We start from the raw sequence: 17,411 nt of genomic DNA on the forward strand, positions 1-17,411 counted from the left end.
ATGTTAAGCGACGAACAAAAATCTCTGATATTCCATGAGTTAAATAAAAAAGTATAAAAATTCCCTGTTTTGTAATGTCTGGAATAGACTCTTTAAAATTCTATGATATTCCAAAAATTCAAGAACCTTCAATGATTGATTAGTATTGAATGTGGGTTTGACATTAAAGCAAAAAAAAAAAATCTTTTAAATTTGTATTGTCCTCTTTTCTGCGGTGATGTACCTGATTGTCGTATTCGTTGGACTGTTTGGTGAACCAGCACATGAGAGGGTGGCACCAGAATCAGGAAGTCTACCTTGCAGAATCGGCCCAGATCTAAGCTCTGGCTCCCTGAGTCAGCAATAGCACAAACCTGTGACAAAAGGCTTCGTGCAACGCTCAACTGAGGAGGGTGTATCTGAAAGTCATCACTCAGCAGATCTGTAACACATATCAAATGTTTATTTTAGCATGAAGTTTTATCACGGTAATTAAGCCTTTTGATTGTAGGCAATAAAAATGGGATATTGTGATATACAGAGTAAAGTCTCACCTGGCCCTGATTCTGGTATCATGGCCGCAGCTTCCTGGGAGTGGATGTACTCGGTGAGATGCCCCTGAAATGGCTGAACCACCCGGTCTTTGCGTTTACGCTGATACCGAACCAGCTGTTTGTCCATATTGTCACCTTTAGCCCCACAAAACAAATGAAATGAATAAAAGGGACACACACACATACTATCACTCAAAGGTTTGGGGTCAGTAAATAGTTAATATAGATCACAGGTGTCAAACTCCTGCAGCTCTGCACAGTTTAAGCTGCAGTCACACTCGAGTTTGAGCATTCGAAATTCTGCAGTACGGTGCTGCGAAAAGGGGCGGGATTAAACAAGATGATTTGATGTTTAAAAAGTGAGCGATTAGCCCATACATTAAATTTCTGTCCAGAGAGGTCATGTTTTGATCTTTGATTGGTCTTACGCAGTCACGTGATGCGATTTCGCAGGTCAGAGTTCACCTAGCTTGAAGCACAGTGAACTGAGAAACTTGCACAAGCTTGCATTTCCGGTCTGATGCATTTGCGTGCGTATGAATGGAAGTCTATGGGGAGTAAAAGTCCAGTGTGACCACAGCTTTAGTTCCAACCCTAATTGACCCTTCGCTAAGTCCCGCCCTCCTTAGTTACTGTTGTTACGCCTGTCAAGCTTCGTGCCTGGCACGTCTATTACAATATGTAAGCGCCAGTGTCAGACATTGCCAGGGATATAATTAGTCATTTTTGGCGAACAGGTGACGAAAAAAGAACTGCTGTATGCATTGCATATGCAGGTGTATTTTCACAACTTAATACACAACTGATTAGAAAATAATTTCATCGAAATTGAAGCTACAGCCTAGCCACCTCAAACGCTGACCATTCAACAGCTTAGTTCATGCACAGCAGGATAGGTGAAATTTTTAAATAATCGAATAATAACATATTAAACTGTGATTTTTTTTTACCAAAAAGCCTGATAGATTAATTGTTGTGCAATGAAATATAGGGTTACTAACCAACGAGGAAACACGCATAGACAGTGCTACTAACATTACATAATTCATTCATAGAAAGAACAGCCATAAATGGGAAATTGGTGGATTTGTGCTGAATATTAGCATCATTGACCCATTACAATGTACAGTACCAACAACTGTCAGTATGTTTGTGTGCTTTTTATACCGTTTCTATTCTAATTTGCAGGTGGAATAAATAAATTGAAATGCAAATCAAAGTATAAATAGCAGAACAAATCGATTTTCCTTACCAGCAAATAATAATCTGACACCAAATATAAAAGCAGAAACTAACCCAATATAACGTCGTCATCAATGACTAAATCTATAAAAGACAGACGAAAACATTGGTGAATTGTAGCTCTGACATGGACATGAGGATTATAAATGACTGAAAAACAGCTGCAGGTGAAGTATATTGCCCGCATTTGCTCAGATTGTGATCACGTCTCAGTTTTGTTCTGTTGATATGTAATTTAAAATATTCGTATCTTAAACAGATAGAAATATGATTGCTTATGTTAAATAACTGATATTCCTTTTAATATTCTCTATTTTAACGAAAGAGAATCCTAAAAATAAAATGGACCCCAGTTTCTACAAAACACGAGACAACAAAAACATTTTTGGAATGATTTTAAAAGCATATTAAAACTGGACTAATCATGCACTAAATTCAGCTTTGAATTACAGAGAGTAATTGCATTTTAAAATACAGTACGATTAAAAAGCATTACTTTAAATATGAAGCAAAATTTATTTCATGTTACTGTTACTGCCTTTTTTGATCAAATAAATGCAGGTTTGGAGAGCATACATTTTCTTACAAATCTTAAACCTTTGAATGAAAGTGTACAATTGAATGCTGTCCGCATTTACTCATCCTTCACTTCTCACACGCCTGAGTTTTTTGTTCTGTTGAACAAAAAAAGTTATTTGGGAAAATGCTTGAAACCTGAAACCACTGACCATATTATTTGTTTTCCCTACTATGGAAGTTGATAATTGCAGGTTTTACAGGTTTGATCATTCTTCAAAATATCTTATTTCATGTTCAACATTAAAAGTAAACTCATAGGTTTGGAATAACCTCAAGGTAAGTAAATTTAAATTTTTGGGTGAACTATCGCTTGAATATCATTTATAGTTTTTGAACTACTTCTAAAAATAACCAGAGAGGGTGCAATGGGCCTTGCAATGTGCATGTCATTTTGTGTTCTCCTCAAACAACTGCTTACATCTACATTTTTTAGTTCATTTCTAAATATAGAACAATGAAAAGATGATGACAACAGAGATTGGATCCACTTTTTATCATGCACTAGTACTCACCTAATGAGGTGCTCTGGAAGTGTGAGGCTAGTACACTAACTTTCCCTGTGATGAGCTCATAGCTGATCTCCTTCAGAAACTCATTTGTAGTGAGCATGCTCTCTGCCAAGGCTCGAGACTGATACTTGCCTAAAAAGAAAAACATTTAGCATGACTGAAGTTTTCAGGCCCAACTTACAGTGAAAACGATGGCAAATCCAAACAATTGCCATTGTTTTCACATGGCACAGCTATCTGTGGTAGCATTCAGTTGCTGTGTTCACACTGCAAAAATGGATTGGCAACAGGATTTTACACAGTTTATAATATGAATATTCTATGATTCTAATATGCTCTGTCTTGTCCACAATCTACTGCGAGAAGTGATTAGAAACAATAAGGAGCCTTTTTTTCAGAAATGAAGCTATGCTTGAAAATATTGTAGTGTATAACTCCTCCCCTAATTCCTGCTTCCTTTTATTTTGTGCCTTTTCTTTGGTTGTAGGTCATCCACAGTGTATTTTTCAGTCAGAAATCAATTCAAACAACTGGACAATTTCACAATTTTGTAAAACCTATGATTGAGGGAAAGTCAGGACTAAAATCATGCCATGTGAACTCAGCATTTGATACATTTTAATATTGTGGAAAGGTTCTAAATGGTCTAAGATTTATTAAAGATCTTTATTAAACAGCACCCCTAGAGGTAAACAGTTTTACCCATTTTTAATCCATTTAGCCTGATCTAGATCTGGAGGGAGCCCTTTTAGCTTAGCTTAGCTTAGCTTAGCTTAGCTTAGCTTAGCGTAGATCATTGAATCAAATTAAATGTCCAAAGATTATTGATCATGTTCCTGTTTAAAGGTGCTTTCACATCTGTGGTTTGGTTCATTTGGTCCGGACCAAGGGCAACAAAGGATACACTGTAGCATTTTTTCTGCCGTTTTTGGGTTTTTCACACCACACTGATTGCTTGCGTCTGAAACAGTTAAAAAGAACCTAAATGCACCCTGCTGAAAAAAAAACAGCTTAAACCAGCCTAAGCTTGTTGGCTGGTTTTAGCTGGTTGACCAGCCTTGTTTTAGAGGGGGTTTGGCCATTTCCAGGCTTGTTTCCAGCCATTTCCAGCCTGGACTTAGATGGTCAGGCTGGAAAATGACCAGCTAAAACCAGCTAAAACCACCTTGACCAGCCTGGTTTATGCTGGACATAGCTGGTTTTGGCTGGGCTCCCAGCCTGGTTAGGCTGGTCAAGCTGGTTTTAGCTGGTCATCTTCCAGCCTGACCAGCTAAGACCAGGCTGGAAATAGCTGGCAACCAGCCTGGAAATGGCGAAAAACCCTCTAAAACCAGGCTGGTCAACCAGCTAAAACCAGCTGACCAGCCTAGGCTGGTTTAAGCTGTTTTTTCAGCAGGGCAGTCATGTGACAAAATCCACATCACTCACTGGCCAGATGTTATTGAACATATTTCCTAAACTGCTTTTCGATTGGTCAGAATTAACATGCAGGAAAATGCCAATGGAACACCTGCAAGTAAACAAACCGGCAGACACAAAATGACGCTTTTTACTATGGAGGGACGACTGTGCTGACTGATTGTATCCCTGGTCATAGTATACTATATAGTTTGTATACGTCACTTTAGACAAACTATACATTTCGAGAATGAAGTGTGGCTGCGGCTGGAAAAAAACATTTTAATGCATTGCAAAAGGCGAAGGCGCATCGCAAGTCACTTCAGGAGGAGGCGTGAATTAATTTAGCTAAACTGCGACATTGTCATCTTCCGGAAATATTATCAACGATCCATCAGGTAATGTTTATCCCTCTCTCTCTCTCTCTCTCTCTCTCTCTCTCTCTCTCTCTCTCTCTCTCTCTCTCTGTTTAAAATTGTTGGTAAAGTGATGTCAACAAATATTTTTCCTCCACATCCCATAACGCACAGTGCATCTGGCTATGGCAGCTGAATTAGTCCAAAACGGACTACTTTTTGTGGTTGTGTCAGTTCGGATCATGTTCTCACCACAAACGAACTGATCCAGGGTTCATTTGAAAGGTCTCGGTATGCTTTTTGGTCCACACTTGAGTGTGATTGCTACATTCACACCTGCCCAAACGAACCGCATCAAGAGGGAAAACGAACTCTAGTGCAATTCAACCGAACTAAATAAGGCAGGTGTGAAAACACCCTAATACTGGACTATTCTGTAGTTTCTTTGTGTACTAAGCCAGACAGAATATGCTAGGAACTATAGACCTTTTTCTTGGCTGCTGCATGGAGGGTGCCATAGCGACCAGTGTCTTCTGATAGAATGCTAAGAACTTCCGTTTACAGCGTTTACAACCGGTAATTTGCACTCTGAAAATGGGTTTTAATAGCGTTTTGAGTGGATTACGGAGTGTTTCTCTTCACGCAACTTTGAAAGGTGTGTAATAAAGCCATTATAATTTGTTAGATGTGGTTCAAGTGTGCGAGAAAAACGTTCTCCTAGTTCACGTGTCTGCTGTCAGAAATACAGTGTGTGTGTGTGTGTGTGTGTGTGTGTGTGTGTTCGTGTGTGTTTCCCTGGCCTGTCAGCTGTTAGCTCAGCGGCTCTTCAATACACACACACATACACACACGCCACACGCAATACTTCACTGCATTATAGAGGAAACCAGATTACTGGCATGAAATTTAACAGGTATGTAAGTCATGCAGTTTACAAAAATGACCAATAAAAGTCTGTTACTGATATTCTGCTGGCTGATTTGCTGTTCATTCTAATCGCGAGCTGTTTGTTTCATTTAGTGTGTTGTATTTACCACGGTTTGTGTTTTTTTGTCATTTCAAAATTTCACTTTATTTTCACTTTGTCACAGTTATTAAATCAGTGTGTCAGTACGACAGTACAGGTGACTTTAGCAACAATGAGGCTTAATTTAAACTGAAGAAGATACTGTCTGACAACGAGGGGAAAATGCCTCACAACTGTTGTTTTCCATCCTATTCGATCATATTTTTTTAAATGATCAGTCCAGGAGGTGGTGCTGATCGACAACAGTATCAGTTTAAAGAAGATAAATGCAGGTAAAATAGATTAAAACTATTGTTTCAAAGCTGTCCAAATGTGACTGTTTACACGAATCAGCTGCCAACCGGAAGTTCTTAGCATTCTCTTTGTGCATACACGCAAAGCATAATAGGTCTACTCTATTCTTGCACCAAAAGTATGTGTAATATCATTGGACCAGTTGCAGCCAAGGTACAGCAGAAAAGTTCCTTGATTATTACGCTAAAACGAGAGTATAACTCTTAGCCAAATACACCTAGAAATAAGTACTAAGAAAAAATAGAAAATAACTTTTTATTTTCCATTGGTCTTAGTACAGGATGTAACCACAGAAGTATCAAGACTTAAATAGAAAATTATCAAAGCTATGTGCTAATGCTAATGGTCTAATAAGATTCAATGATCTGTGCTATGCTAAGCTAAGCTAAAAGTGCTTCTTTCAGACACAGTGATTGGCTGAACAGGTTTAAAAATAGCAAAACTCAACTGTTTGACTTTAGTGGTGATGTTAAACTGTCTACTGTTAAAAACAGGTGGGTGTTTCTTTAAACCACAGGTCCCAAGCTTGATTCCTGGAGGGCCGCAGCTCTGTACAGTTTTGCTCCAACCCTAATCAAACACAGATGATTCAACTAATCAAGATGTTCAAGACTATTAGAGACTTTAAGCAAGCTTAGAGGTTAGAGGTGTTAGAGGTGGTTGGAGCTAAACTGTGCAGAGCTGAGGCCCTTCAGGATTTGAGTTTGAGACCATTGCTTTAAACCATGAACTAATGAATAAAGCAAAACTTACCCAACACGAGCACACAGAACTCATTGGCTCCACTTTTGGATGTGCAGATAATGAGCACATAGTTGGGGAGACACTGCTGCTGCTGTGGTGATGTTTCACTCAGTGAGCGCAGAGACTCAGAGATGCCCTCACCAAGAGAGCCATGGGTGACCAGCACCTGAACACTGCCCCCTGACACACTGGCCTCCATTCGAGCTAACCAGGGAAGCTGTGCGGGTGACACTGGAGGGCCAGTCGGACCACACAGCATGGCCTTCAACATGATCTGCTCAAACTCTTCCCGTAACGGTATCTGCTCTGTACCTGAACAAACAATTGAAAAGAATATGTAGTGCCCTACTGACAAAAATCAGGCTTAGGCTGGTTGGCTGGTTTTAGCTGGCCATTTCCAGGCTGGTTGCCAGCTATTTCCAGGCTGGTCTTAGCTGGTGAGGCAGGGAGATGACCAGCTAAAACCAGCTTGACCAGCCTATCCAGGCTGGGAGCCCAGCCATAACCAGCTATGTCCAGCATAAACCAGGCTGGTCAAGCTGGTTTTAGCTGGTCATTTTCCAGCCTGACCTGCCAAGACCAGGCTGGAAATGGCTGGAAACCAGCCTGGAAGTGGCCAAAACCCCTCTAAAACCAGGTTGGTCAACCAGCTAAAACCAGCCAACCAGCTTAGGTTGGTTTAAGCTGTGTTTTTTTCAGCGGGGTGATCTCCCTATAAAGCATGTTATCACTGCTTTAACAGAATTCTTGATCTTGAATTGATAAATTATTGGTTCTGATCCTTTAAATTATGTATTTAAATCATGTATTAAAATTCTAAATTGATTAGGTATGTCAGTATTATGTACCCAGTCGAGCGAGGTACTGCAGTGTGAGCAGTATCATGGTCTCTGTGGTCAGTAATTGGTTTGCTGTCATGCCCAGACTGGCCAAGGTCTTCTCGTTGAGCTCTCTGCCCTTGTAGCAGCTCACCAGCAGGGGGCTCACCACCAGATCACCCACATTGCCAAAGAAATATGGTAAAGTACCTTGACCTGGAGAGGAAATTCAAACAAACATGTGTTCACAAAAACATTCAAACACTTCTTAGAGGTGAAGGTGACATTTTACATTTTTTGTAAAATGGACCTCATTGTGAATATAGTTGATATATTAACAAAAATGAACTATCAATGAGCAATACATAAAATATTTATTTATATATAAATTATTTGGTAACAGTTTAGATTAAATAACAATTTACACCATTTACTAATGACTTGTTATCTGCCTATTATTACGATATTAACAGTTATTTAGCACTTTTATTTTACTTACATAATTTTATTAATTATGATCTTATTTTACATCCCTAATCCTACTCAAGACCCATAGACTGTAAAATATATGGACATATATAATATATCTGTGACGTCACCCATAGGTTTCTGAACACTGCAAGGGAAGCTACAAGTAGGCGTGGCCAACCGTCGCCATTTTGTTCGCGCGTCATCGCACCCACGTCGGGATACCAAACAAGGGCAAAGAGGTGGAGAGTGAGCGGAGCTACAGACACCTGCTGGCACTTTGCTTAGACCTGGCAGACAGACTTTACTTTGGGAGAAACGCTTAATACTTCATTACCAGCGACCCGTTTGTGTTCTGACCACATGTGCTTGGCTGTACACTATATCAATAAAGTGTTTAGACTCTTAAAAACACTGTAGTAATACATTGAGCCACTAAGCATTGTTCTTATGACGTTTTTCTACAGGAGGAAAACGCGAATTACTTCCAAACACTTCAAATATAGTCTGTGTTAGTAAATGCAAGGCTATATATTGATGAAATCCAGGCATAACACTGTAGGACAACGCTTCAGATGACTGTTCTAGAGCCTACAGCTAATCAATCTGTCACATTCTGGAATACTTTATGGGTCTAAAGAAAAATTTTAATGATAAATGATCTGAAATAAAACAAATACATTTATAGAGATGTTATATAAGTATATAACTTTACTCACATGGGAAACGAGGCCACATGAATGGTTTGTGAGCACAATTAAATGCACACAGCATCCCATATCATCTGATAATTGTAAGAAATAAGTCCAAAAGGCAGCTGACTGTGTAAAGCCACATAAAGCAAAACAAAAATACGATGAATATGCCGAGATCAGTGGCTAATCTGCCGGATTCAGCTGAGGTGAAGTGACGGCGACCAGCGAGACCTAGCTGTCACTCAAGTGGCCACGCCCTTAATTATGCAAACTTAATATAACCTAATATAAAGGAAATGGATGAGTTATAAAAAAATTCACCCCCCTCACAGTTGTCATGGAGGTTAATAATAGCTATATGACCCAAAATCGTTCTTTGTACCAGGCTGTAAACATCTTTTTTTCTGCTGTAAAGTTGGCCATTCTAACAGTGGGCTCAATTGCAATTTGCTCTATTATGGAGCCAGAACTAGCGGAATTTTGAATTGCAGTTTCAGCTACTTACGTATTGGCTTCCAGAGGGAGAGCGGGAGGTTGCCGCTTGCCAAGACCTAAAACAAACTACCTTCTTACTAACTATTAATAAGCTCAGCTAGTTTAGCTAATATGTAGCTAAAAGTCTTAGTTAATGGTTTGTTAATAGTGTGAATTGTACATTAGTGTGACCAAAAATTTATTTATCATTACTAACGTTAGTCAGTAAAAATACAACTTTTCATTGTTAGGTCAAGTCCATTAAAAAACAATTGTTGAAATTAACATTAGGATTAAAAAACACTGTAGAAATGTTAACTACTAATGTGTACACATGTTAACTAATGTAGTTAAATGTGCAGTAGGTGATCTAAAATGCTATCCGTTAATAGCTTTGAAAACACAGTCCCTGCCGTCCAAAGAAGACACGTCTCCTACAATCACGAACCCGCACCCTAAAGATGACAGTAGACAACCCACTAGATCTTGTCATTCGCCAGTTTATAGTAGCTTACTTTACAATACGACAGTTCCGAATGAAAAACTGTGGTATATCTAGCACGTGTTCAGTTGTGTAGCAAGCAAAAGGATCGCTGGTCCTACTCTCTCTAAAGCGACTATGCTTAGACTGTGCTTGGTCAGCGGGGTGCAGGAATTACACTTATTACTAAACCATACTTACATGCTATTTCAGAAAATTCACAGTAGCATGGTAAACAATATAGGGGCCATGTCACAGGTTGTCATTGTCAAAACCAACTTCACCTCAGTAAAGCAGGCTAGACGGAATAGCTTTATTTGTATAAATCTACATTTGTTCAGACAGTTTGGGCTACTTATCAGAATTATGGGAATTGTCAGCTCAACAAATTTTAATTGGTCAAACATTTTTTAGTATAACGCCTTACCCGGAATATAAACATACATTTTAAATACATTTAGATCATTTATTTTAATCATTACTATCGGAATGTGAAGAGACTTTCAACCAGCACAACAAAAATGTTTCTATAGACAGAATCACCTACTAAACCTTTAAGTGATGTTAACAAATGGAATCACTTTATAAAATGTTACTTTAGTTATAAATAATAAAAAATAAAATAACATTAAATTATCATGTCTAAGGTGCCATATCTAAAATCTACTTTTTAAGAATATGATAAATTTGATTTCATTTTAATTGAGCATTTGCGGAGAGATTGTTTGACAGGTAATCTGACCAATCAGATTTGATATCATGTGCTTTTGGTGCTATCTGCCATCTTGTCTGACAAATAATGGATTGGAATAACATCGGTGGACTTGAACTTGAAAATCTGGAAAAAGGTCCTCGTATGGGACATCAGGGACCGACTGACTGGGAGAATATACAAAGTTTAAGCCAACTCTTGTCAGAAACATCCATTTTAGAAAGAGATTCATGAAAAAAGCACAAACTAACAGTGGGAGTGTCGTAGGTGGTAGAAAAAGCAAAAGTGTCAATCATAAATAACTGTCACATTTTTACTTTATGCATTTATTCATTTTCTTTCGGCTTAGTCTCTTAATTCATCGGGGGTCACCACAGCGGAATGAACCGCCAACTTATCCAGCATTTGTTTTACACAGTGGATGCCCTTCCAGCTGCAACCCAGTAATGGTAAAAATTCATTCACACACTCATTCACACACATACACTATGGCCAATTTAGTTTATTCAATTCACCTATACCACACGTCATTGGACTGTGGGGGAAACCAGAGCACTCGGAGGAAACCCACATGAACAAGGGGAGAACATGCAAACTCCGCACAGAAATGGCAACAGACCCAGCTGGGACTCAAACCAGCAGCCTTCTTGCGGTGACCACTAACTACTGAGCCATCGTGTCACCCCATTTTTACTTTATTTCTACAAAAGAAAAAAAAACATTTATTTAGAAATTAAATCTTTGTGTAATTAAAACAGAAAACTAACCAATGAGAAGGACCGGCCGGACCCCGTAGGAGTTCAGAAGGTTGTCAGGAATGATGACCGTTTCTCCTGCTGTGATTGGCTGTGGTTGTATGACCCCTGACACTGATGCAGGCTGTTGATTGGACAGGGACAATAAAGGACCTGGAAGGAAAGAGCAAAACATTAAATCCATGTACTGAAACATATAGCGTGTGTGGTCAAGCCTTTGCTGAATGCCAATAATACTTTGGATGGATCACAGTTCACACCCTCAAGCTTTGTTAATGTGTCACTCCAATCAATGCTGATGACAAGGTAACTAAGCCAAAGGATCACTGTGGATGAATCTCCAAGCTCCCTTCCCTCAGCTAAACCTTTCAAGCTGCTATAAAACAGTTCAGGACCTACTTTAGCCTAACAATTCACTCCTACATCTACAGAAACAATGAACAAATCATCCCTGTGGACAGAAAATATGGATATCCCTTGGTACTTGTTAAAAGGAAAAGCAGAGATAATCAAATTCATGTCTGCTCAGGGACATGCATAAACACCCGGGATGAACTGACCAATGGCAATACAAATTTGATAATTAAACAACTGATTGGATAAGTTTTAATTTACCAGAGCCGCAGGTCAGCGGTCGGATGGCTGGTACAGGGACAGCTGTGGCTGGGATGGGCACTAAAGTGGTGGGATGCCAACTACGATGCCGTTTTTTTGGTGGACCTGTCGACATAGCAGTGGATGCTGCGAGAAAGAGCATGCGATGGAAACTGTGTTACTATCAAGATGTCATTTCAAATTGGTTAGTGAAAATATTTGATGAGTTAAAATATACAACCCAGGATCATTACAAAAACGTACCACTATATACATTTCTGGAGATCACAAAATAAGTTTCAAATTTCTCCCGCGAATGCCATTTGCACCTGCTGTTCTCATGTAAATCCACCAGAGGCAGCTTGCCTGACCCACCCTCCTACTTCCCTAAACCCAACCAACAGTGTTTTCAAAAGCACCGACTGACCCAGACAGTTTTAAAAAGCAATCGAGTAAAATAAAAGCCCTTGCTTGATTTCTACCAGTTTTTTTTTAGATTTTTTCACATTCTCACACTGTTATTTATTTGTTTATTTTATTTTTTGGTTTCTGTTTTTGTCTTACCCAATTTCTGGAACCGTACTTTTCTGGACACACACCGTTGTTGTGGTCCATTCCTCTCTGCATCTCCTGTCTGCCGATGTAAATGGCAAGCTAACAGGACATACTGGTAACAGCGGGAATGTATGGATATATACGGAGGTGAGCGGTCAACTTGTAAGCTCGAAAAGAAACGGCGTTCAACCGCCATTTTGAAGACAAAATGCAGCCATACGTACTTCTGGCTACATAATTTGTGATCTCCACCAACGTATGGCTACGTTTTCAGAATGTAAAATATATGTTAAAAATAGACCACTGCATATGCATAAGCAGGATGATTTGAATATTAATGGGATTCATCAGGCAGTGCTGCGATTGGCCAGTTTAATGCTTACCTGGACTGTCTCCTGGTTCTGTGGTCCTATAGCCATGACTAGGGGTGGAGAGTGGGTTTGTACGAGGTGGGCTCAGTAGACTGGACCGTCCATCCATACTGAGACCATTAGTTAGACCATTTACTCGGAGGGCAGTGGGAACTGCAATAAAAATATTTTGGGAATTAAAACAAATGCAGAGAAAACATTTTAGAGTTTAAAAGTGTGGGGATGAAAAAAATAAAAAATAAAAAAATAAATAAATATATATATATATATATATATATATATATATATATATATATATATATATATATACATATATATATACACACACACACATATATATATATATACATACATATATATATACATATAATTATTATATAAGGGTGTTTTCAGTCTCTGGATTAACAGTAAATGATGCACATAAACTGCTGAAAGTTGTATTTTACACAATAATAATAATAATAATAATAATAATAATAATAATAATAATAATAATAATAATAATAATAATAATAATAATAATATATTTAATAATTACTATAAGATACTTTGGTCACACTTTACAATAAGGTTGCATTAGTTAATGCTAGTAAATGTATTTATTAACATGAACTAACAATGACCAATACCAAGACAGTTATTAATCATAGTTCAGCATTTACTAATTAAAATCCAAATTCATGCTTGTTACCATTAGCTTATGTTGAGTTAACATGAGTTAACATGAACTAACCATAAACAACTATATTTCCAATAAATAACATGAAGTAAAATAAATACTGTAGTAAATGTATTCTTCAGTGTTTGTTCATGTTAGTAAATACTAATATTAACTAAAGCCCCAGTCAGATCACACAAATTTGTCACGACTTCCCGCATGATTTCCTTGACGTAGGGTGTCGTGGAGAGATTTGTAAATGACAAATGGGCGTCGTGACACAAGATTTGATCGTTTCTTCTCATGTAATGTGGCATAGTTCAGGACAACCGATACCATGTCTGCGACGCTTCATAACACCATAGCAGAAGGTTTAGCATGTTTAATTTTTTACTGTTCTTCATGACTAGTTCCATCACGTGGGTGACACTGTGCAATAAGAGCATATAACTGTGCTGCCGTTAATGCGCCCGTCAGAAAATCAAAATATAGGCTGCATATTTACTTATGGATGTGTCAAATGTGGATAAGATCAATTATTGGTTATGCAAACTTAACTACTTTTTCTAAAATATTAAGGTGTTTTAAGCAATTTTATCTAACAGACTGGCACAAATATGCAAACATCTCAATTCTCAGAACATCCTTCCAACAGAGTTTGTTCTTCCGAGGTAACCTGGGAACATGTTCAGCACTGCGAATACATTGTAAAAGCATGTCCTGTTTACCAAATTTGCCGTTAACAGTGAAACAGTTTAATATTGGCTTCTCTGAAACAGTAAATATTTCATTTTATTTAGGCTAGATTATTATTATACTTAACAAACCAACACAATCTAATGGCAATTTGTGCTTTGGTGCTGAAGCATATAGCAGACTTGTTTTGAAGCACTTCACCTCAAATTTTATTCGTTATTCTTGTTTATCTAGTAAATAACCGACCAACGGGGCAGTACGCGTTGGCGCAGTAGGTTGTACGTTCGCCTCACAGCAAGAAGGTTGCTGGTTCGAGCCTTGGCTGGGTCAGTTGACATTTCTGTGTGAAGTCTGTATGTTCTCCCCGTGTTCGTGTGGGTTTCCTCCGGGTGCTTTGGTTTCCCCCACAGTCTAAAGACATGTGGTACAGGTAAATTGGGTGTGCTAAAATTGACCGTAGTGTATGAGTGTTTGTGAATGTTTCCCAGTGATGGGTTCCAGCTGGAAGAGCATCCGCTGTGTAAAACATATGCTGGATAAGTCGGCGGTTCATTCCGCTGTGGTGACCCCAGATTAATAAAGGGACTAAGCCGAAAAGAGTTTTTTTTTACAAATTATACCAAACAAAATTGGTTTCATAAGATATTTTTCCAAGAAAGTCATATGAATTATATTTTTGTTCATGTCCGTCTATACTCAACTGTGCGGGTGGATGATTTGTTTCGCTCCATAGAAAATGAGAATTTATTTAATGCTTCACTGTAACTGTTGTATCACAAACCTCTATCATATTTTTGATAATCTTTCATTTTTTTCCATCTCACCCATGGCAAGTTCAAGCAAGGGACTGTTTAATAAGCAAGATTGATCCTATCAATGTCATAAAGAATGCCCTAAATAATGTAGCCTAGTTGTCAGCATGCACCATTTTTAGATTGAGATTGGAATAAGATAAAAAAAGAACATTGAAATTAAGATAAGAAATCTCAAAATATTGCTTGTCGTAGACGTCGAGGGATGACTGATTGTGAAAGAACGTGTAGTCTGGCACATTTGTTACCTACGACAAGTGAAGATTTGATCAAGACAAAATCACATAATCTGACACAGTGATAAAAATTGTGTGATCTGACCGGGGCTTAATACAACCTTATTTTAAAGTTTTACATTTATTTTAAATTTCAGTAGTATATATATGTAGTGATATTGATAGTGATAAATCTTTATTCATATGTCTATTATTGATTTCCTTTAACAGATTGCACGTTGATAATGAACTGCTCGGCCACTTTTGCATTTAATATTCCTGACACACACAAATAGTAACATAAATGTCTTAAACATCAATCAGATAAAACCTGAAGTGTGGCTGTGACATTAAGACCCCTAATACAGTATTTCTATACATATAATATAGTATTAGGCTGTGCACACAAATCATTAAAAAACATTTTATACTTAAATTATTCCACAATTTCCCCTGTGTCCCGAGGGGTGTCATGTTTTTCACATTAATGGCTAATGGTTACTCTTCTGGTGACCATCTATGCAAATGCATCTGCCTCCCCAGAAGCACACAAATTCAACAGGGAATGCATTCTTGCTCATTTCTGAAGAAGAATGGTTCCCGCGAAACAGTTTATTGATTTCCTTTAACTGATAGCACGTTGATAATGAACTGCTGGGCCACTTTTGCATCAAATATTCCTGACACACACACAAATAGTGACATAAATGTCTTAAACATCAATCAGAAAAAAATTGAAGCATGGTGGTGACATTAAGACCCCTAATACAGTATTTCTAGACCTATATTGATGTTTCGGAGTGACTTATTGTGTGCGATTCCATAAGGGTGTACATGGGTTGTGATGGTAAGCAGCCAATACAAATGACCTTCAGAGAGGAGATTTATTTAGTCCTTTTGTGTGGAAAAACAAGGCAGCTAACAACACTGAACACAGCTTTGTGGCTGCTTAATGTAAAAAAAAAATCTAAAATTAAAACAGTAGCAACAATATCTATACGGAAACAATATATCTATACGGAATGACAATATATAATAATATATAATATATATATATATATAATTTACATACATGACATACAAGTTCATATTTGGATTCCAAACATATATAAAATATTAGACAGGTTTGGTGCATTTCTGGGGACTACTGATAATCAATTTGGTTTTAAGTCTCATCACAGCACTGATTTATGTAATTATGAGTTAAAGGAAGTAGTAGAACTGTATAAAAGGCAAAATTCTACTGTTATAATTGGTTTTATGGATGACTCTAAATCTTTTTATAGGGTTAATCATCAAAAGCTGTATAGTAAATTAAAACAAAAAGGAATACCTAATAGTATTTTAAGAACTTACTGTTATACTAATCAAAGTATGTGGATTAAGTGGGGCATGCTATCTTCATTAGTTTTAAAAACAAGATTTTTTTTTTACAATTAAAAAACGGCATCTTTGGATATCTTTTCTGCTTGACATAATGTTATCCTAAAAAGCAACAACAAAAAAATGTAAATAAAAAACTTTACTCATACCTTAGGAATGATATAGCAGAAAATTTTGATGGTTTTAAAACCTTGACTTTTTTTTAAACCTGTGTATACCTTGAAAACGGTTATCGTCCCATGCCTACTCACATCAGAAGTTCAATCTGTCTTGCATCAGACTGATTGCACACATTTATAGGACCACAGTATAGGTTGTCCAATTTGATCATTATTAAATAGTGCTAAATATTAATTGCATTATCAGGCAGTTTTAGAATGAATCATTATAAAGTTACTGACCAACTGGTAAGCAATAGAGTTTCAAACACTGTAAAACCCCAAAAGTTAAGATAACTTAAACCATTTAAGTAAAAAAAAAATATTCTAATGAGTACTGTGAACTTAATCTATTTGAGTAAACGAATCAATTTGAGCACAGTAAAACACAATAAAGGAAGAGAACTCAAACTGAGTCCTGTAAAACCCAATAGTTAAGGCAACTTAAACTGTTTGAGGAAACCGATTGCTACAAACCATTTGAGTTAAAAAAATCTATATGAGTACTGTGAACTTACCCCATTTAAGTTGAAGTAATGAGGTATTTAATTAACTCATTACCTTCAACACTAAGTTCAAAACTCTTTTCTTTAACTTTCAGTAAATTTTGAGTTAACTACACTCATTTCATTTGATAAAGTTGACTGTTGGGTTTTACAGTGTTTTACATTTTTTGTTAATAAAAAATTACTAATTTTAAGCCCAAATCAATAGTTCTTGAGATAATAGTTCTCCATAAAGGTTTAAACCAAGGAGAATAAATGATGAAGTAATTTAAATTTCTGGGTCAAATATCCCCTCATGGTTTGTACACCGTGACCTGTTCAGATCTCTAATCCGTAAACATAGGGTATAGCAACAACATGTTATTTGCTTAGTATGAT

At 37.4% G+C, this 17,411-nt stretch overlaps 1 protein-coding gene across 1 annotated transcript in view; it reads right to left on the minus strand.

Annotated features, from left to right (window-relative positions):
- greb1l (GREB1 like retinoic acid receptor coactivator) overlaps positions 1-17,411 on the minus strand; it is a 119,733-nt gene that overhangs the window by 31,322 nt on the left and 71,000 nt on the right. Inside the window, exons 9-16 of the mRNA XM_056472812.1 lie at positions 12,618-12,758; positions 11,701-11,826; positions 11,098-11,238; positions 7,531-7,716; positions 6,692-6,994; positions 2,867-2,995; positions 534-668; positions 224-421 (exon numbers count right to left, since the gene is read on the minus strand). Coding sequence (XP_056328787.1) covers positions 224-421; positions 534-668; positions 2,867-2,995; positions 6,692-6,994; positions 7,531-7,716; positions 11,098-11,238; positions 11,701-11,826; positions 12,618-12,758 — 1,359 coding nt within the window. The remainder of the gene's footprint in view (positions 1-223; positions 422-533; positions 669-2,866; positions 2,996-6,691; positions 6,995-7,530; positions 7,717-11,097; positions 11,239-11,700; positions 11,827-12,617; positions 12,759-17,411) is intronic.

Source organism: Danio aesculapii, chromosome 2, assembly GCF_903798145.1.
Source record: "Danio aesculapii chromosome 2, fDanAes4.1, whole genome shotgun sequence".
Lineage (NCBI taxonomy): Eukaryota > Metazoa > Chordata > Actinopteri > Cypriniformes > Danionidae > Danio > Danio aesculapii.